At 38.2% G+C, this 18,691-nt stretch overlaps 5 protein-coding genes across 7 annotated transcripts; 2 read left to right on the forward strand and 3 right to left on the reverse strand.

Moving 5' to 3' along the window:
- Window positions 1-8: 8 nt before the first annotated feature.
- Window positions 9-2,837, forward strand: LOC104754711 (putative uridine nucleosidase 2). 2 transcript variants are annotated; one of them, XM_010476966.3, is made up of 9 exons: window positions 9-381; window positions 623-738; window positions 850-909; window positions 1,269-1,454; window positions 1,556-1,660; window positions 1,780-1,876; window positions 2,025-2,132; window positions 2,248-2,383; window positions 2,530-2,837. In XM_010476966.3, the coding sequence occupies exons 1-9, from the start codon at window positions 336-338 to the stop codon at window positions 2,639-2,641; spliced, it is 966 nt and encodes a 321-aa protein (XP_010475268.1). In that variant the 5' UTR covers window positions 9-335; the 3' UTR covers window positions 2,642-2,837. The 2 variants fall into 2 exon arrangements, with proteins under 2 accessions (XP_010475268.1, XP_087351849.1); XM_087495723.1 differs by having other exon boundaries at window positions 23-385.
- A 1,077-nt stretch (window positions 2,838-3,914) lies between these two features.
- Window positions 3,915-9,245, forward strand: LOC104754713 (type I inositol polyphosphate 5-phosphatase 13). 2 transcript variants are annotated; one of them, XM_010476969.3, is made up of 11 exons: window positions 3,915-5,103; window positions 5,201-5,453; window positions 5,538-6,345; window positions 6,540-6,664; window positions 6,793-6,877; window positions 7,131-7,296; window positions 7,399-7,439; window positions 7,527-7,794; window positions 7,911-8,034; window positions 8,133-8,493; window positions 8,577-9,245. In XM_010476969.3, the coding sequence occupies exons 1-11, from the start codon at window positions 4,251-4,253 to the stop codon at window positions 8,937-8,939; spliced, it is 3,447 nt and encodes a 1,148-aa protein (XP_010475271.2). In that variant the 5' UTR covers window positions 3,915-4,250; the 3' UTR covers window positions 8,940-9,245. The 2 variants fall into 2 exon arrangements, with proteins under 2 accessions (XP_010475271.2, XP_087351889.1); XM_087495763.1 differs by having other exon boundaries at window positions 3,917-5,103; window positions 7,131-7,439.
- On the reverse strand, window positions 9,104-11,755 carry LOC104754712 (ankyrin repeat-containing protein At5g02620-like). Its single transcript, XM_010476967.3, has 3 exons — window positions 10,697-11,755; window positions 10,189-10,598; window positions 9,104-10,105 (listed from the first exon to the last, which is right to left on the reverse strand). The coding sequence occupies exons 1-3, from the start codon at window positions 11,307-11,309 to the stop codon at window positions 9,236-9,238; spliced, it is 1,893 nt and encodes a 630-aa protein (XP_010475269.2). The 5' UTR covers window positions 11,310-11,755; the 3' UTR covers window positions 9,104-9,235.
- Window positions 11,756-11,879: 124 nt separating this feature from the next.
- Window positions 11,880-13,989, reverse strand: LOC104754715 (polygalacturonase-like). Its single transcript, XM_010476973.2, has 4 exons — window positions 13,495-13,989; window positions 12,772-13,061; window positions 12,380-12,608; window positions 11,880-12,267 (listed from the first exon to the last, which is right to left on the reverse strand). Exons 1-4 carry the CDS (start codon window positions 13,930-13,932, stop codon window positions 12,040-12,042), a joined length of 1,185 nt encoding a protein of 394 aa, XP_010475275.1. The 5' UTR covers window positions 13,933-13,989; the 3' UTR covers window positions 11,880-12,039.
- A 2,340-nt stretch (window positions 13,990-16,329) lies between these two features.
- Window positions 16,330-18,431, reverse strand: LOC104754714 (polygalacturonase-like). The gene is made up of 4 exons (XM_010476971.3): window positions 17,764-18,431; window positions 17,213-17,502; window positions 16,814-17,042; window positions 16,330-16,724 (listed from the first exon to the last, which is right to left on the reverse strand). Exons 1-4 carry the CDS (start codon window positions 18,202-18,204, stop codon window positions 16,497-16,499), a joined length of 1,188 nt encoding a protein of 395 aa, XP_010475273.1. The 5' UTR covers window positions 18,205-18,431; the 3' UTR covers window positions 16,330-16,496.
- Window positions 18,432-18,691: the final 260 nt, after the last annotated feature.

An 18,691-nucleotide genomic window follows, 5' to 3' on the forward strand; every position in this document is an offset into this window, starting at 1 on the left:
TCAGATAGAGAGAGAGAGTCTCAAAGACAAGATCCCAACTCGTTTCATGAGAGACGTGACTGAATAAAATCGTTTTTTTCTATATACAGAAACAGCCAAAAAGAGAGGATAACAAACCCACGTTTGCAAACTGGACTGCAAAAAGAAACCTTTTTTAATGATCCGGTGGTGTTATAGTCATAGATCATATACTTTTACTCCAAAAGACTCTTTTTTTTTTCTTCTTATGTGTGTAGTATATAAAAAGTTAGGATTACGAAAGCAAATTTAGCTTTTTTTTTTTTATTTGGGGTCCCTTAAAGTCTTCGCCTTTGCGTTGTTGAAGTCCGATCGCGATGGGAGAACGCAAGAAGATCATCATCGATACTGATCCTGGAATCGGTCGGTATATACTCTCTCACCTTTTCTTTATTGGATTCGATTAAAACTCGGATCTCTGTTTCTCTATTGTGTCTTTGAATATTTTGGTTTTTTACTGAGAATCTCTACTTAAAGTGGAACTACTCGGTTTACTGATTCGAAATTAGAGATCTGAGTTTGATCGATAGAAAATTAGAAATAGAATTCACTCAAAGAGGTCTCTAATCATCACTGGACTGGATTTGATCATGATATATTGTAGATGATGCAATGGCCATATTCGTGGCTTTAAACTCCCCTGAAGTTGATGTAATTGGCCTCACTACTATCTTTGGAAACGTGTATACCACTCTCGCCACTCGAAACGCCTTGCATTTGGTATCACTTTTTTATTATTCATATGGATCTCACTGTATGTATGAAATCGAATCTATTGCATTCTTAGATGAATCTAATCATCTTTTGTTTTTGCCAATATGCATCTACTAGTTGGAGGTTGCGGGTAGGACAGATATTCCTGTTGCTGAAGGAACACATCAAACTTTCATGGTATGTTTTTTTTTTTTCACTCTATGGCCATTGATATGTTACTATGAGAATGAGAAAGATGAATGTTAGAATGTGTTGAAGATTCAACATAGGATCTTTAGTGAACATAATAGTGGGAAATTCATAGGGAGTTTTAAGACCAGAACGTCGCCATTCTTGAACAGATAGATATGTTCCACGCCGCCTGTTTTGTCTACCTCTTGAGAGTAGACAAAAACGTTTTGGTCTGTCCAATATTGCAGAATCCAAACCTGATCTGCATTATAAGTCAGTTTTGACTTAGCTAATTTGTGTTTCTGTTTTTTTTCCATATCTATTAGTCTTTTCATTGTTAATTTGTTGTCTTTTCTTTTGTAAAGAACGAAAAGAAGGTTAGAATTGCTGACTTCGTTCATGGAAAAGATGGACTTGGTAACCAATATTTCCCTCCACCTAAAGGAAAGCCAATTGAAAAGTCTGGACCTGAGTTCTTAGTTGAACAAGCAAAGCTTTACCCTGGCGAGATCACCGTTGTTGCTTTGGGACCATTAACAAATATTGCTTTGGTAAGTCCTTTCTCATCTGCAATTTTTTTCACTTTTATGGTCTTGCATAATCTCTATTCCTATTTATCTTATGGAAGATTTTCATTTACCATGAGATGCAGGCTGTTCAGCTTGATCCAGAGTTTTCAAAAAATGTCGGACAAATTGTGATTCTTGGTGGAGCATTCGCAGTAAACGGAAATGTAAATCCAGCTTCGGAAGCTAATGTAAGTTCGTAGTGTGATCTTCTTACACATTAGTTTATACATAAACTGAATATGATGACATCTTATTGTGTAGTAGAGTTGATTACCTTAGTTTCCACATATTTTTCTGGCTAGGGTAGATTTTTGGAGATCCAGAAGCTGCAGATATTGTATTCACATGTGGAGCCGATATAATTGCTGTGGGGATCAACGTGACCCATCAAGTTATTATGTCAGGTTATTTGGATATCATCTTTTACTTGGTTTGATGTCTTATTGCCTCTGAGTTGTGACTGCTTGTTGCGACTAAGAACTTAGAGAAACAGAGTATAGTTATACACAACTTGATGATATTTTTTCTTTCCGGTGTTTATGCTGGATTTAGCTGATGACAAGGACAAATTGGCATCATCGAATGGGAAATTAGCTCAATATCTCTGTAAAATCCTTGATGTGTATTATGCTTATCATCTTGAGGCTTACGAAATCCAAGGTATGCGTTGATAATCATTTGTAATTTTGTATAGAGACACAACAATAACGAAATTTCTGCGACTCAATGTTTTATCTTAACCTTTTATTCTATTGTGTATGTGTGTGGGTGGTAGGTGTCTACCTTCATGATCCTGCGACGATCCTAGCGGCTTTCCTTCCATCTCTGTTCACTTATACAGAAGGAGTTGCTAGAGTGCAGACAAGCGGTATTACTAGGGGACTTACTATACTGTACAACAATCTAAAGAAGTAAGATTTTTCATACATACATTCATGATATACAGTTATATATTATAGAGAATGTATAGATATCCCTCTGTTTATATATTTTGGGACTTATCGGCTGAACAAATCATGCAATATGTGGTGATTTTTTAACAAAAATTGTGAGTTAGGTTTGAGGAAGTGACAGAGTGGTCAAACAAACCATCGATAAAAGTGGCAGTGACGGTTGACGCTCCTGCGGTATTGAAGCTCATAATGGATAGGCTTATGGAGTCTAATTAGACTCATCTCTCTTGCTTCACTTATTGTGAACCCATTTTCTCTTGTTTCCAACGCAACCCTACTTGAAAATAAGGGCTCTTTCTCTTGCTTCATTATCATTTTAAGTGCTTTTTTAAAAGAAAATCTTTTGTCAAACCGAATATTATTTTACCATTTGATGACCTACTAATAATAAAATTATATTCTTTCTCCCAAACTCCATGACTATACAATTCAAATTTGTTTCATGATGATTTGTCCACTTGGTCCTAAAAAAAATTTGTCCACTCTGAATTTTTGCTAGCAGATCCAGAGTTATGATTGCTTGTTTGCGACCAAGAACTTAATTTATTCTTCCTCACGTCTTCCTCTCACAAAGCCTACACTGTTTTAGTTTTCAGATATTAAAACAGGCCTTTGGTTGCGCTTCTTCACTCACCATGGTCCATGGTAGTAGCATTCGCCTAAAAAGAAACAAGAGGAGCCTCAACTCTGGCTTCCTCGTCCTCCTCGTCGAACCCCTGGTACTCCTCCTTGAACCCCTCGAGTTCCTCGTCGATGTAAGAGTATACATCGCCACTGGGGGGAAACCATCGGTAAAGCTGCTTGAAAAACAAATGAACATCAAGTAGAAAAAGTTAACATATGGGGTCAAATTTTAGGCAAACAAAACCACAAGTGAGAAAAGGGAAACACTAGTTGGGATAAGAGCCTTGCTAGTTTGAGAGTCAAAAAAAAAAAAAGATGGACAATGAATAAGATCTCTTTAAAAGTCTTTTGAATGATAATAGCTATTAACAGAGGATCATGACACACACAAGTCAAGATCATAACACAAACATATCAAGTATACTGATGAAATGTTGACATGTATTAAAATTTTTTTATTATTTTTCAAAACAGCTAATTAAGATAATAATATAAAAAAATATTATTTTCCAAAACAGCTAATTAAGATAATAACATTAAATTTACATAAAATTTACATCTTCATATCTTTATATCTAAAAATGTTATTTTCCAAAACACTAATTAAGATAATAACATTAAATTTACATCTTTATATTTTTGTATCTAAAAAAAAATTTCCTAAATCAATTGACAAAACTAATACAAATAATATACAGATACCAACGGTCCCAACGCCCCAACGCCGCATATATATAGTGTGAAGGTTGGGCTTCGCTTAATGGGCCTATAGTTTGTGTGAGTCGGCCATTGAACGTAAGAGAGAAATCGGAAACCTAAGGGGCATAAATCATAATTATATAAAAATAAAACAAACGAACGTGACAAGGACTGGAGTTGATATTTTAAATATCTTTGACTGCGTCTTCCTTGGAGAATCACAGAACAGAACATTCTTTTTTTTTTTCATTTTTTTTTTCAGAAGCTCATCAGAGGAAGAAGAAGAAAACCAAAAACTCAATGAAACAAACAAAGACCAAGACTTTCGCTTCCGTACACTTGTCGTCGTCATGTATCCTTCTCCTTGTTCTTCTCTTATTACTCTTTCTCTCTCCAACCACACCACGACGTGCTTTCCTCTCATTCTCTTTTCTCCTGACTTCTACTTTCTCTTCCCCCATTCGTTCCCCATTCCCTCCGTTCCCTTTGATCATCATCATCCATGGATTCACAGCTAATCAACGAAGAGGAAGACGAAAAGGCATTGTCCACACTCGTCCCTGTTCCGCCGCGGCGAAAGACGCAGTCTTTTAGCTTACAGTTCGATCAAAAGCCTCACCACCAGATCCGCAAACACAGCCTCGACGAGGTTCCTAGATCCGCCACTTTAGGATCCGACACCGTTTATTTCGACTCCTCCGACGACGAATTCTCCACCGCGGCTAACATCGTTAGCGGAGATAACGCCGGCGATGGAAACGGCGGAGGAGGAGGAGGAGGAGCTGAGGATTACCTCATCGTTAATCCTCCTCCTAATGTCGGTGTTGGGGACGACGACACCGAGCCTTTGCCGGAGTTCATCGGCGCGGGAGGCGGTTCCGGGATATTTAAGGTTCCGGTGCGTGCGGCGGTGCATCCAGGACGTCCGCCGTGTCTTGAGCTGAGGCCTCATCCGTTGAGGGAGACGCAGACTGGGAATTTCTTGAGGAACATTGCTTGTACGGAGACGCAGCTTTGGGCTGGCCAAGAGAATGGTGTCAGGTTTTGGAATTTGGAAGATGCGTATGAGGCAGGGTGTGGGATTGGTGGCCAGGTTCGCCGAGGGGATGAGGATACGGCCCCCTTTCATGAGTCTGTTACTACTTCTCCCACTATGTGTTTGGTGGCTGATGAAAGCAACAAGCTTTTGTGGAGTGGTCATAAGGATGGTAAAATCAGGGCTTGGAATATGATCCATCAGCCTTCTGATGATGATAATGATGATCATGATGGTGATGGTCCGATGCCTTTCAAGGAACGAATCTCGTGGCAAGCTCATCGTGGTCCTGTCAATTCCATTGTCATTAGCTCTTATGGTTAGTTACTCTCGATTCAGTCTATGATTGCGAGGATTGATTGATCTGAAAATTATGTTCTTTTTCTTCTTTGCTTATGCTTGTGGTTATGATGTAGGTGATATGTGGTCATGTTCTGAAGGAGGTGTCATAAAAATATGGCCTTGGGATCCATTAGAGAAATCTCTTCTGCTTAAACAGGAGGAGAAACACATGGCTGCGTTATTAGTGGAGAGGTCTGCTATTGACCTAAGGAGTCAAGTTACTGTCAATGGGACATGTAGCATATCTTCCTCAGAAGTCAAGTTTTTGTTAGCCGATTCAGTAAAAGCTAAAGTGTGGGCTGTGCAGTCACTCTCGTTCTCAATCTGGTAGGCTTTTTTTTGCACATTAGCAGATGGACTGTTCCTTTTTCATTGGGCTTGTTGATCATTGTAAAACGTTTGTGTGCGCAGGGATGCTCGGAGTAAAGACCTTCTGAAAGTTTTAAATGTTGAGGGGCAAGTTGAGAATCGTGTGGACATGCCACCTATACAAGATCAACAAGTTGATGATGAGATGAAACTGAAATTCTTCTCTGGTTCAAAAAGGGAAAAACCACAGGGCTTTCTGCAGCGATCACGTAATGCCATAATGGGAGCTGCAGGAGCTGTTCGCCGAGTCGCCACCAGAAGTGCAGGAGCGTTTTCGGAAGATACTAGGAAGACAGAGGCTATCGTGTTAGCTGTAGATGGAACAATTTGGACTGGAAGCATAAGTGGACTCATTGTTCAGTGGGATGCAAATGGAAACCGCTTGCGGGATGTGAATCACCACCAACGTCCTGTTTTGTGCTTTTGCACTTTTGGTGATCGACTATATGTGGGTTATGCAAGTGGCTACATCCAGGTCTTGGATTCCGACGGAAAGCTAATTTCAAGCTGGGTTTCACACAATGAACCAGTTATTAAGCTAGCAGCAGGGGGTGGTTTCATTTTTAGTCTGGCCACTCATGGTGGAGTACGAGGATGGTATGTGACATCTCCAGGACCCCTGGACAATATAATCCGAACGGAATTGTCTCAGAAGGAAACTTCATATGCCAGACAAGACAATGTTAGAGTTTTAATTGGTACCTGGAATGTTGGTCAAGGACGGGCTTCACACGATGCACTTATGTCGTGGCTGGGCTCTGTCACTTCAGATGTGGGCATTGTTGTTGTCGGGTTGCAAGAGGTGGAGATGGGTGCAGGCTTCCTTGCTATGTCTGCTGCTAAAGAAACGGTAACTCCTTTTATTACAAGTTTGATTTTGTTTGAACTAGAACTTTGCCGTCAGAGATGAAATCCAGTAGAGCATCTGGTTATTGAGAGAACGGCGTTCACTAGCATGTTTTAGAACATTTTACTTCAATTTATATGCGATCATGCTGTCATCTACATATTTGGTTTCACACCATATTTGGATTGCTTGTGTAGGTTGGACTTGAAGGAAGTGCTGTGGGGCAGTGGTGGATTGATGCAATTGGAAAAGCACTTGACGAAAAGAAGACTTTCGAGCGTATGGGTTCAAGGCAGTTGGCAGGACTTCTGATATCTCTTTGGTAAGTGAAAGTTCACTTATGACATGTTGCATTCTCTGGCTTATCTTTCCAACACTTTTTCATAAGGAGTTGTTTATCTTCCATAATTGACCCACTTAACTCTTTTTCACTTTTACTTTTCTACTTAGGGCGAGGAAGGATATTAGAACACATGTTGGAGATCTTGATGTTGCAGCAGTTCCATGTGGCTTTGGCCGTGCCATTGGCAACAAGGTATGTCTTACTTCATCTCCACTTCATTTTTGACTATTTAAATCTGATTATGAAATACACACTTCAGTGTACATTTGTCTCTTTTGTGCTTGTGAAGATGCAATTGAGGAAGTTATCTTATGAAATTTGTTGCTTACTTGCAATGCATATGACCCACTTTACATAGGAAAAAGCTTAGTCTTTTGCCGCAATGTGTAGCTTCTCTTCTACCTTGCTAACCCGTACACACATTAATTGCGTACATGTCAAACAGGGAGGTGTAGGTCTGAGAATCAGAGTTTATGACCGAATTATGTGCTTTGTGAATTGCCACTTGGCTGCACATTTGGAAGCAGTTAATCGCAGAAACGCAGATTTCAATCACATTTTTCGTTTGATGGTGTTTTCCCGGGGACAAAATCTAAATAACACTGCAGCTGGTATGGTGCCATACCTGTTTTTGTCTTGCTCACTTGGCTTTTCCACATATTTATTTTGGCTACTTTATTCTTCTGGTTTGCCATGGGCCCTCTGTGTTGCAGCTGGTGTGTCAACAGCAGCTTATACAACAAAGAGTAACACTGTATGTTCTCATCATTACTTATACACTTAAATTATATCATTGCTTCACAAGGTTGGTCCCAAGTTTATGCTGTTTGCTCCTTTCCAGATTCCAAGCACCGGCGCTGAAGAAACCAAGTCTGATCTAGCAGCAGCAGACATGGTCACATTTTTTGGCGATTTTAACTATAGGCTGTTTGGTATATCCTATGATGAAGCAAGAGACTTCATTTCACAGCGATCCTTTGATTGGCTCAGAGAAAGAGACCAACTTAGAGCAGAGATGAAACTTGGAAAAGTCTTCCAAGGAATGCGTGAGGCATTAATCACTTTCCCTCCCACGTACAAATTCGAAAGGAATCGCTCAGGCCTAGGAGGTGATAATGGATTTGAAATATAGATACATTAACAGATGAATATGAAAAAAACTGGAACAGTCTTATTCTGTTTGGTTCCATAAAAACCTAAACTTTCTGTGCTGTGTACTCTCCAGGATATGATTCAGGTGAGAAAAAGCGAATTCCTGCATGGTGTGACAGAGTTATATATAGAGATACTCAATCCAGCCCATTCTCAGAGAGCAATTTGCAATGCCCTGTAGTCTCATCGGTTATAATGTATGGTATCATGACGAGCTTTATGATGTTTCTCTCTTTTTCCTGTATCTTCAATTTGTTTTGCACATTCTAACATTTCTACCTGCCTGTTTCAACAGGTATGAAGCTTGCATGGATGTTACTGAGAGCGATCACAAACCCGTGCGCTGCAAATTTCATGCGACTATAGCTCACGTTGATAAATCTGTGCGGAGACAGGAGTTGGGGAAAATAGTAAGGTCTAATGAGAAGATACTATCCATTTTCGAAGATTTAAGATTGGTTCCAGAAACTACTGTGAGCACCAACAACATTGTTCTTCAGAGTCAGGACACAGTCATCCTAACAATCACAAACACTTCAACCACGAGCAAAGCCATTTTTAACATTCTATGCGCCGGACAAGCTATAGTTAAGGATGATGGAGAAGATTCTGACTATAATCCACGAGGCTCCTTTGGTCTGCCACGCTGGCTTGAGGTATTAACTTCTCTTTCGACGCCAAATAAAAAGTTTATGTAGTATTCAAGATTTAGTGATATACAAGAATTTTGTTCTTTTAGGTTTCGCCTGCAGCCGGGATAATACATCCGGAAGGATCCGTGGACGTGAAAGTTCATCACGAAGATTTTCACTCATTGGAGGAACATGTTGACGGCATCCCACAGAATTGGTGGTGCGAAGATACTCGAGATAAAGAAGCAATCCTGATGGTGAACATTCGAGGAAGCTGTTCAACTACATTGACAAGCCACTCTATCAAAGTCCGTCACTGTTTCTCAGCCAGAGTATGCCTCCTTGAGAACAGACCCACAAACCTAACAAAGAACTTAGGCGGTTCACGTCGTTACCCAACAGATATTACCCGTAATGGAAGCACTAGATCAAAAACTGAAGACTCGGTTAAACGAGGTAAAAGCCGGTGATGAGCTCTTGTAACATTGACAGTTTTAACTAGAACTTAGAGCAGAGGAACAACAAAGTCATCACAAAATATGCATCATCAGGTGAAGAAGAATTGGTTTCATTTATTCTTTGATTCTTTAGGAAATCCGTTGTGTGAAAAAATTGTAGATTTGCTTCGAGACTGTTCCTCAAAGGTAGTAGCATGTATTCAACTTTTGTACCTCCTCACTTGAATCAAAACGGTTCACAGGTACGTGATCCGCGTATACATTTGTTACTCTCTTACATTAAACTGTCCATTCCTGAGATTTTAGTCTCAGAGTGCATACATTCTCTTGTTGAATTCACTATTGAGAATCTCTGACTCTGAAGGCATATGAGACAATGAGAAAGATTTCGATTTGCTTCTCTCTTTCCTTAAGCTTTTCAGTTTAGATTCCTCAATCCTATGCATGACCACACAGTAGCACATTGCACCTATCGTTGTTAGCATAATCGTCCCGCCTATAATCGTTGCACAAATCGCCAGCCAAATGTCCTCCTTACCCACAACGATAAATGAAAGAGAAACAAATGCAATGGATATGAACAAACAGGCCAACCACATGAGCTTGTTGATCACAAACACAAGCTTCTTCTTTGCCTTTTGCTCAATCACCACAACCGAAGTCTGCACCACAACAACAGCCAAAGATATGAACAGTGCCAAGCTGTCGAATATGAAGAAGACTAAAAACGGGGCTTTGTTGGCTATGCGGGCTTCTCCTAACGACAACGGTCCCTTTGTTCTTTCTTCTTCATATTGCCCAGGTATGGTGAAGATTGCTGCAAATGCAACTGTTGCAATTAGGACAGCCACAACGGTTGCTGAGTTTATAGCATTATTTAAACCGCTTATGTGAAGCTTCTTCAGTCTCTTTGCGATTCTCTGAACCCTGACACCCGTTTGGCGAGACTGTTGGAGCTGAGACTGTACCTCGTGTTTAATGTCGCTGACTGTTTGCTTAAGTTGTTTAGCCGGGTTTTGAGGCTTCCCAAGATCTTTAGCTGTTGCAGCTCCTGCTTCCTTCAGAACCGACACAAGCTCTGAGTTTCCAATCTTTTCAGCTATATCAAGTGCGGTATCTCCAGCCTTATTCATAGCATTGAGGTCAATTCCATCAAATAATACCAAACATCGAACTATCTGCAAGCAAAGACAATAAGCACTTTCATTAGTATTCTCATTCAGACTTTGAAACTCGGGGGAAAGCAAATGATATTTGATACCTTAGTACGGCCTTTGTTTGTGGCAACGTGCAATGGCATATTCCCTTTGTTATTCTCAACACTCAAAACCGCGGGGTCAGGTTTCACCAACTCAAGGACAATCCCTTCGTTTTGACCTTTGACAGCCATGTGAAGTGCTGTTTGTCCCTTTTTATCGGTTCTAAACCCAATACTTGCATCATTACCTATCAATGACTTAACCACTTCTCTGTGCCCCATCCGCGCTGCAGAATGAAGTGCGGTCTTACCATTGTTCTTAGCTATCTTAGCTAAATGAGGATTCGTCTTTAAAAGAAGATTCACAACATCAATGTGTCCTTGTGTAGCAGCCGTGTGCAATGCAGTAGTACACGATGAATCCGTCGTCATAGCCAGATTTGGAAATGTCTCCAACAGTTTCTTCAACGCCTCTGCAAAAGACAGCACACATTCAAAGATTCATCTAAAAGAAAGTGTACAATATAAACAAGTTCTTGGGCTATTATCAAATATCCAAAGTTTCCTTTACCAAGATGGTCTTGCTTTGCTGCTACATGGAAAGGATCAAAACCGTTTCTAGCTGCAATTGATGCGGTATCAAGATCCATATGTTTCAACATCTCTTCAACAACTAACGAATACCCGTTTTCTGCTGCAGTGTACAGAGGAGTCTCTCCTTCCAGATTCTGCTTTGACAACAACAACTTCAAATCTTGGATACTGTTACAATCTCTAATCAATTCCATAACCTTTCCCAAATTCCCTGTTCGAGCGGCAATGTGAAGAGGAGAATCTCCTCTTTTACCAGGTGACGACTCATTCTTCTTCTTCCTCTCACTACCACTACCACCATTCATGAAACTTAACTGTCTCTCCATTATAATCCGGAAGCTTTTCTGCTTCTCAACGAACCCACGGAAGCTTCCCTGCCTCTCCATTGCCTTGTCTTGTTTCTCCAAAGCTCCTCTCCCTTTGATTCCATGTTTCTCTACATTCCCAGCTTGGAAACTAACTTGCTTCTCCAAAGGTCTTCCCTTTCTCGCTTGATTCTCTGAACCAACGCGCCTGAGACTCTGATGTTCCTCCATGGAACTACCTCGAAAACTCTCTTGCTTCTCCATTACAGTAGTCAAAGAACTCATCTCCGTCTCCTTTAGATTCGTACTACTAAGTAAGTATCTAAATCAAATTACACAAAGATCTTGAAGTAGAGTTTTTCTTTTCCCCCAAAATCTAAAGATCCCAACTTTGATCGAAGCACTGGTTGGATCCCAGCTCTAAAGATTCACAATCACACGGATGTGACGAGAGGAGACAAAAAAAAGGTTGCAGCTGATTTAAGTTGAGTGAAGTATCATTGCATCTGACAGACCAAACAGAGCTTGAGTTATGGAAAAGGGTTTGTGAATCTCAAGGCTTTTTTTGTACGCACACATGTTTGATTCTTAGTCCTAAGCCGTTGAGTGACAGCATCTTCAGCTGTTCCTTTTTATTTTTCTTTATCATATTCGTTAAATTTCCAGAATCTATGATATTTTATTAAATTTCTCTATTTTCATTTTTTTTTATAGTGATTTCTCTATTTTTCATTTTTCCTCATCTTTCTTCTAGATTTGTCTTATATTTTTTGCTTTCCAGATCTTAGCTCTGTGCTGACAAAAAAAAAAAAAAAAAAAATTAAAAAGTGATTGTGACGAGGTAAACTTTTCCACTTTATTAGTTATGAAAATGATATTTTATTAATGAAAACAATATTATATTTTTGTAGATCATAGGTTGTTACAGAAAACTATTTAAAAAATCAATTTTCTAATAACATTTTACCGTTTCATCTCACACAAAATGAATTTACACACCAAGAAATATTTGATATTATCGGTTTAGACAACTAGTAGGTTGAATGACACCAAGATTTTTCCCGATAGCATTGAAACAATAAGAAGTAGCAGGTGTTCCTTTGTTGTAAGTAAGTTTAATGTCTTGTAATGTGATTCCTGTACATGGATTGCTCTTGCTGCATGCCAGCTTCATCGCTTGCTGTGTCGCCGACGTTCCTTGTATGTTTTTATACGTCACTCCACTTATCTTCACCCCCGAATGCTAATACATACATAAACATAAAAATATATTTAGTTATTGGACGACTAATTAAGTCGATATTACATATTGGATTAGTTTAATTTGATCAAAAATATGATATTTGGATATGTACCTCGGTAGGGCAACCTAGGTTGGAGGGACAATAGTTTTGGTCGATTATGATTGGGTTTTGGACGTTCTTCATAATTAGGTTTTGGAAGAAGACGTTTCTAACGAATCCCGTACTCGGCCTCGCCCATGACTTTATCCTCACGCCGTTTTGTGTTCCGGTGAATACTGCACTCGAGAGTGTCACGTTCTCTACTCCGTCTTCGTTTAACTGCTTCGCCAAGCTCCCAATGCTGCCAATCGTCACATAATCATATGAGTATGACCGCTAAGTGTGCATCACTTGCTTATTTTTTATTTGGAAATTCATAATTTCTTACAAGTACGTAATTATATATATGTACATAATTTATATTCATTAGATCATTCTAAGAAATTAGACGGTGTGTGTATTACCTAACCCCGTGACCTGGGCCACAAGCAAGTTTGGAAATGAGGAAGTTGCGGGTACCAGGGCCGATAGCAACACAATCGTCTCCGGTCTGAACGGTGCTTCCGGTTAATGTAACTCCGGTAGAGAATTGAACGGTGAAGCCGTCGGTGTTTGGGCTGTTTCCGGGAGCCACTAGCCTGATGTTACGGACGGCCACATTCGTGCAACCGTTGAGGGTCATATGGCTGACCTGGCTGTTCATCGATTTCACTCCACTTATGATCACGTCTTTTGCCGCGTTGAACGATATTGACTACAGTTATGCATCAAAGATTTTAATTATGAGATTGGTTTGCCGGTTAGTTTATATTTTTTATATAAGTATATGAAAAAGCCTAATCAAGTTTGATATACAATAGATTAAGTTAATTCAAAGCAAGAAATTATTGTAATTCGAAGTGCCATAGGTTAATAAATAAGATTATAACAATTTCATTTTACTTTGGCCAAAGAATCTATTACCCTGTCCAAAAGGACCAAAACTCATTATTCAAAAATGGTTCCTGTATATTTTACAAATTAAATTCCCTAAGTTGGCATACGTAAAATAAATGTTTTAACTTATCAACTTCATGTTTTTAGATATCGAAAGTAAACAATTGGAAGATGTATTTGCATTATGGTGCTAATTGCGCTTATGTATAATTGTTAGAATGTTGTGTTTAGAGATAGAGAAGGATATGTACCCTAACACCGGGAGGACAATTCTGACCAGATTTACGGCAAGACCAGAACCCATCACCTCGAGCGTCGAAAGTCCCACCGACCAGTGAGAATCTGCTAACCTTGTTGAAGAGAATCCAGTAACCGGAATTGCCAAAGGCCCAGTAATTTGTGGGAGCAACGACTGTTCCGGTCACTTGAAACTTGAGTTTGCTCTTGCATGGCCCTCCAAACGTTATTTGCTTCAACAGAAATGTCCCCATGGGGACCACCACCGTAGCTGAAGCTGCCGAGCCACAAGCCCCTTGCCATGCTTTGAGGAAAGCTGCGGTGGAATCGGTGACTCCGTCCGGCTTGGCCCCGAAGCTTACTACGTTGAAAACGTTGGAGGCGCTGCTCGAGACATCGATGAAGGTGAGGAGTGTGAAGAGCAGAGGAAATATTATAGATGGTTTTGCCATTTTTTAATATGTGAATATGAGTTTGTGTTTGTGTTTGTGCTTGAATTAATTTGATGCATGGCATATATATAGAGAAAGAGCAATTAATAATTGGTTCGTTATCGGAGTCTATGGTACAATTAAGTACATGTGCTATCTATATGATAAGAGGTTGTGATTATTTTATGATAGATAAAAGAGTTTACATTTTCAAATCATTAGCTGCAGACATGATTGATACATAATTTTTAGGAGCAACGGTCGTTGTATTAACGATGACATTTTTGCACATTATCAGTTTCCCATATAATATGGGTCATATGTATGTGGTATGTATTTATATTTCATATGCTAGGTACGTCCGTAGTAAATAAATACGTGGAAACTTACTCAGCTATCCATTAGAACAAAAAAACTGTATATAAGATGAAAGTTATAGAGAATGAACAATATTTTTTAAGAAAAACGATCAATTTTACACAAATTAATGCTCTAAATAAAAGAAACTCAACCAAAAACCCTAAAAATTCTTAGTAAAATAGGAATTCTTTGAAAACGTAAAAAGGTAATATCTATGCTAATCCTGTATATATTGCTGTATTACAAATTTTCACGAAGGTAGAATGATCATGGAATGCATCATTACAACGATAATATATATAATCCATAAAAAAAAAAAAAAAAAGAGTTCTCGTCTGCCATTACTTTGCATCTTAATACCAAATTTCTGTTTTAAGATAATCAGGAAACTTTTACAATACATATTTTTTAATTGAAGTCCAATAAAAATATATACCAGATCATGGACCCGATTGGTAACGACTGTTATTTGTGGTTGTAGAGACTTTGAATGTGAAAATTTGGCTGTATAAAATTTAGCTGTAGAGACTTTGGCTGTAGATACTTTCACTGTAAGAATCTGATTGTTAAAAAACAAACTTTTAAAACTGTGACTGTAATTTTATTAAAAACAAAATTATAAGAAAATACAAAGGTGATGATAAAAATAATAAATTTGTGAAGAGAAGTAGATATCAAAAAAAAGAGAAAAAAATACTGATAATTAATCTATAAAAAAGGTTTGTATAAAAATATATATAATTATATAGAGTTTTTAATTATGATGGAGAAAGAAAAAAAAGTTTTTTAAATTTGTTGGTTTTTAAAAGTTTTACAGCGTCATTTTGAACATTAAAAAAAGAAGAGAAATAAACAAGGAAAAAATTTAAGTGGCTGTAAAAACTTTAAAAAATAAAAAAATCATTAAAACTTGATTAGCAAATAAAATGCTTTTAGGACTTTTAAATGATTTTAAAGTTTTAAAAGTCTTCACCAATCAGGCCATATCTTGCAATATTACTCGTACCGTACGTATATGCACATCATCACGGTTAATGTGGTTACTAAGCCATTTATACTTTTTTTTTTGTTCTCTTTCTTTAAGCGACTATATATAAAATACCTTTCTATTATGAAATAGAATTGCAAATCTAAGGTAAAAGAAGTGACCCATATAAGTATAGATGATGACATCACCACAAATTTATATGGTAGGACATGTGATCAACTAGCAGTTGACCCCAAAAAAAAAAGACAGGTGATAATTAACTAGGTCACATTATTGAAACCAACCCAATCATATATATTCGTTAATCATTCTGGTAAGAATTACAGAAAGTCAATATCTATATATGGTTAGCTTAGTTTGTTGACATTTTGAATTCAACGTAACAACCATTGGGTATACTATTCGTTCTTGCGCCGCTCTCGCTGAATTAATTTTTATCCATGACATTTATTTTATTGTTTTGTTTATTGGAGTAGTTGTTGTGTGTTTATCTACAGAATGGAAAAAGAGGTTAAACCAGGGAAGAGACAACAGTCGAACCGAGAATCTGCTAGAAGGTCGAGACTGAGGAAGATGAAGGGTCGGATGAGAGTTAAGAGAATAAAAAAGGTTGGAGCTGATATTAGTAGAGCAATGATGCATGTAGTAGTACTATCGCTGCATCTTTAGAAACCTAACAAAGTTTTGATTTATGGAAAAAGGCTTTGTGAATCTGAAGGCTCTTTGTGCGCACTAAGTAGCAGTCATCCCATTTGTTTTCTTTATTTATTTAGTTAAATTTCCAAAATCTATATATTTGATTACTATGTCAATTATATGCAATTTGATTACTAAGTAGCAGTCATCCCATTTGTTTTTCTTCAGTTTCCTCTAGATTTGTCTTATATTTTGCTCTTTAAAGCAAAAAAAAAAAAAAGGTGTAATGTGATTGGGACAGGTCAAAGTCTTCCACTTTCTTCGTTGCTGAAAACAGTATGTTATTGATGAAGAAAATAACTAAATAATTTGTAATGTTACATATCATTGTGATCATATATTGTTACAGAAACAAGTATTTTTGGTATTCTGAATTTCTGATCAAACCGGTTGGTATCCAAAATTATTTGGACCATCGTTCAAATTAATCTTATAATCGTTACAAAAACAACGGTTAAAAGATGAATGCTAAAATCCCCTAATAACTTAGATTTTACCATATCATCTTTCACCAAATAAATGTACACTAAGATATTTTATATTATCGGTTTAGACAACTAGTAGGTTGGATAACACCGAGACTTTTCCCAGCAGCATTGAAACAGTAGGAAGTAGCTGGAGCTCCTTTGTTGTAAGTAAGCTTAATGTCTTGTAATGTGATCCCTGTGCACGGATTGCTCTTGCTACACACTAGCTTCATTGCTTGCTGTGTCGCCGACGTCCCTTGTATGTTCTTATACGTCACTCCACTTATCTTCACCCCCGAATGCTAATACATTCATAAACATATATAGTTATTAGACCAAGTTGATTTACATATTGGATTAGTCTGATAAAAAAAAGATGATATAGATATACCTCAGTAGGGCAACCTTGGTGAGAAGGACAATAGTTTTGGTCAATTATGATAGGGTTTTGAACGTTCTTCATGATTAGGTTTTGGAAGAAGACGTTTCTAACGTATCCAGTGCTAGGCCTCGCCCACGACTTTATCCTCACGCCGTTTTGTGTTCCCGTAAATACGGAACTCGATAGAGTCACGTTTTCTACCCCGTCTTCTTTCAAATCCTTCGCCAAGCTCCCGATACTGCGAGTCATCACATAATCATATAGTTATATGAGCAATCTACTTACTGCTAGTTTTAAGTTGGAAATTCATGATTCCTCAGAGTTAATAATATATATATATATATATATATATATATATGTGTGTAATTTATCCATTAATCATTCTAAGAAATTAAAGGGTGTATATACCTAACCCCGTGACCTGGGCCACAAGCAAGTTTGGTGATGAGGAAATTGCGGGTACCAGGGCCGATAGCAACACAATCGTCTCCGGTCTGAACGGTGCTTCCGGTGAATGTTACTCCGGTGGAGAATTGAACGTGGAAACCGTCGGTGTTTGGGCTGTTTCCCGGAGCCACTAGTTTGACGTTACGGACGACCACATTGGTGCAACCATTAAGGGTCATATGGGTGACCTGGCTGTTCATGGATTTCACTCCACTTATGATCACGTCTTTTGCCGAGTTGAAAGATATTGACTATAATAATGCATCAAAGAATTTATAAGTACGTATATGAGGTAGTCAACTAAAGTTTGATCGATCATACATAATAATTAAAAGAAGGAATATCATAATTCGTAGTGCCACATATAAATAAGATAATAACAATTTTATTTTATTTCGATTAAATAATGAACAATCCACAACCTTATTATTATTATGAAACTTACTATATATAGTTTCTATTAAAAATAAAATTAAAATTCTAAAGTCACGACAGAAGAGATCAGAACATACCCTAACACCGGGAGGACAATTCTGACCAGATTTCCGGCAAGACCAGAACCCATTAGCTCGAGCGTCGAAAGTCCCGCCGACAAGTGACATTTTGCTGACCTTGTTGAAGAGAATCCAGTAACCGGAGTTGCCAAAGGCCCTGTAATCTGCCGGAGCAACGACGGTTCCGGACACTTGAAATGTGATTTTACTCTTGCATGGCCCTCCAAACGTTATTGCCTTCAAAAGAAATGTCCCCTTCGGAACTACTACCGTGGCTGAAGCTGCCGAGCCACAAGCCCCTTGCCATGCTTTGAGGAATGCTGCGGTGGAATCGGTGACTCCGTCTGGTTTGGCTCCGAAACTAACTACGTTGAAAACGTTGGAGGCACTGCTCGATACATTGATTAAGGTGGTCACAAGTGTGAAGAGAAGTGGAAATGTTATAGCAGGTTTTGTCATTTTTTTTTATGTGAGATTGAGTTTATGTTTGAATTGATTTTGATGCATCAAACCATTGGTATATATAGAGAGGGCATGATTGGTTCGTTATCGAGTCTATGGAACAATTTAAGTACATGTGCTATACTGCTATCTATATGATAAGAGTTTCTGAATTTAACATTTCCAATCATTAGGTGCTCACATGGTTGATATAGAACTTTTTTAGTAGCAACGGTCGTTGATTCAAAGATGACATTATGTTGCACATTATGAATTAAATTAGCCATATACATGTGTAAACCCTTTCCCTTTTAAATAAACGGCCATCATACCGTTAGTTATGAATTGTGAAATAAGTACGTAGTACTATAGATATATTATATATATGACGAGATCACACACATAATATATATATAGTTATATACAGTATATATCACATGACGACATGCATGTGATAAACTAGCTGTTGACCCCAAAAAGAGACATGTGATTAACCATATATAGC

Source organism: Camelina sativa, chromosome 17 (genome assembly GCF_030686135.1).
Source record: "Camelina sativa cultivar CO46 ecotype springtype chromosome 17, ASM3068613v1".
NCBI classification, from domain to species: domain Eukaryota; kingdom Viridiplantae; phylum Streptophyta; class Magnoliopsida; order Brassicales; family Brassicaceae; genus Camelina; species Camelina sativa.

Coding starts and splice junctions, on each gene's coding strand:
- LOC104754714 (XM_010476971.3), bottom strand. CDS start 18,204: ATGACAAAACCTGCTATAACATTTCCACTTCTCTTCACACTTGTGACC. Junction 17,503..17,763: donor ATTGTCCTCCCGGTGTTAGG/GTATGTTCTGAT, acceptor GCATTATTATAG/TCAATATCTTTCAACTCGGC. Junction 17,043..17,212: donor GGCCCAGGTCACGGGGTTAG/GTATATACACCC, acceptor GATGACTCGCAG/TATCGGGAGCTTGGCGAAGG.
- LOC104754713 (XM_087495763.1), top strand. CDS start 4,251: ATGGATTCACAGCTAATCAACGAAGAGGAAGACGAAAAGGCATTGTCC. Junction 6,346..6,539: donor TGTCTGCTGCTAAAGAAACG/GTAACTCCTTTT, acceptor TTGCTTGTGTAG/GTTGGACTTGAAGGAAGTGC. Junction 6,665..6,792: donor GGACTTCTGATATCTCTTTG/GTAAGTGAAAGT, acceptor TTTTCTACTTAG/GGCGAGGAAGGATATTAGAA.
- LOC104754715 (XM_010476973.2), bottom strand. CDS start 13,932: ATGGCAAAACCATCTATAATATTTCCTCTGCTCTTCACACTCCTCACC. Junction 13,062..13,494: donor ATTGTCCTCCCGGTGTTAGG/GTACATATCCTT, acceptor GCATAACTGTAG/TCAATATCGTTCAACGCGGC. Junction 12,268..12,379: donor ACCTAGGTTGCCCTACCGAG/GTACATATCCAA, acceptor TGTATGTATTAG/CATTCGGGGGTGAAGATAAG.
- LOC104754711 (XM_010476966.3), top strand. CDS start 336: ATGGGAGAACGCAAGAAGATCATCATCGATACTGATCCTGGAATCG. Junction 1,661..1,779: donor ATCCAGCTTCGGAAGCTAAT/GTAAGTTCGTAG, acceptor TGGCTAGGGTAG/ATTTTTGGAGATCCAGAAGC. Junction 2,384..2,529: donor CTGTACAACAATCTAAAGAA/GTAAGATTTTTC, acceptor ATTGTGAGTTAG/GTTTGAGGAAGTGACAGAGT.
- LOC104754712 (XM_010476967.3), bottom strand. CDS start 11,309: ATGAGTTCTTTGACTACTGTAATGGAGAAGCAAGAGAGTTTTCGAGGT. Junction 10,599..10,696: donor AGCAAAGCAAGACCATCTTG/GTAAAGGAAACT, acceptor TGTCTTTTGCAG/AGGCGTTGAAGAAACTGTTG. Junction 10,106..10,188: donor CAAACAAAGGCCGTACTAAG/GTATCAAATATC, acceptor CTTTGCTTGCAG/ATAGTTCGATGTTTGGTATT.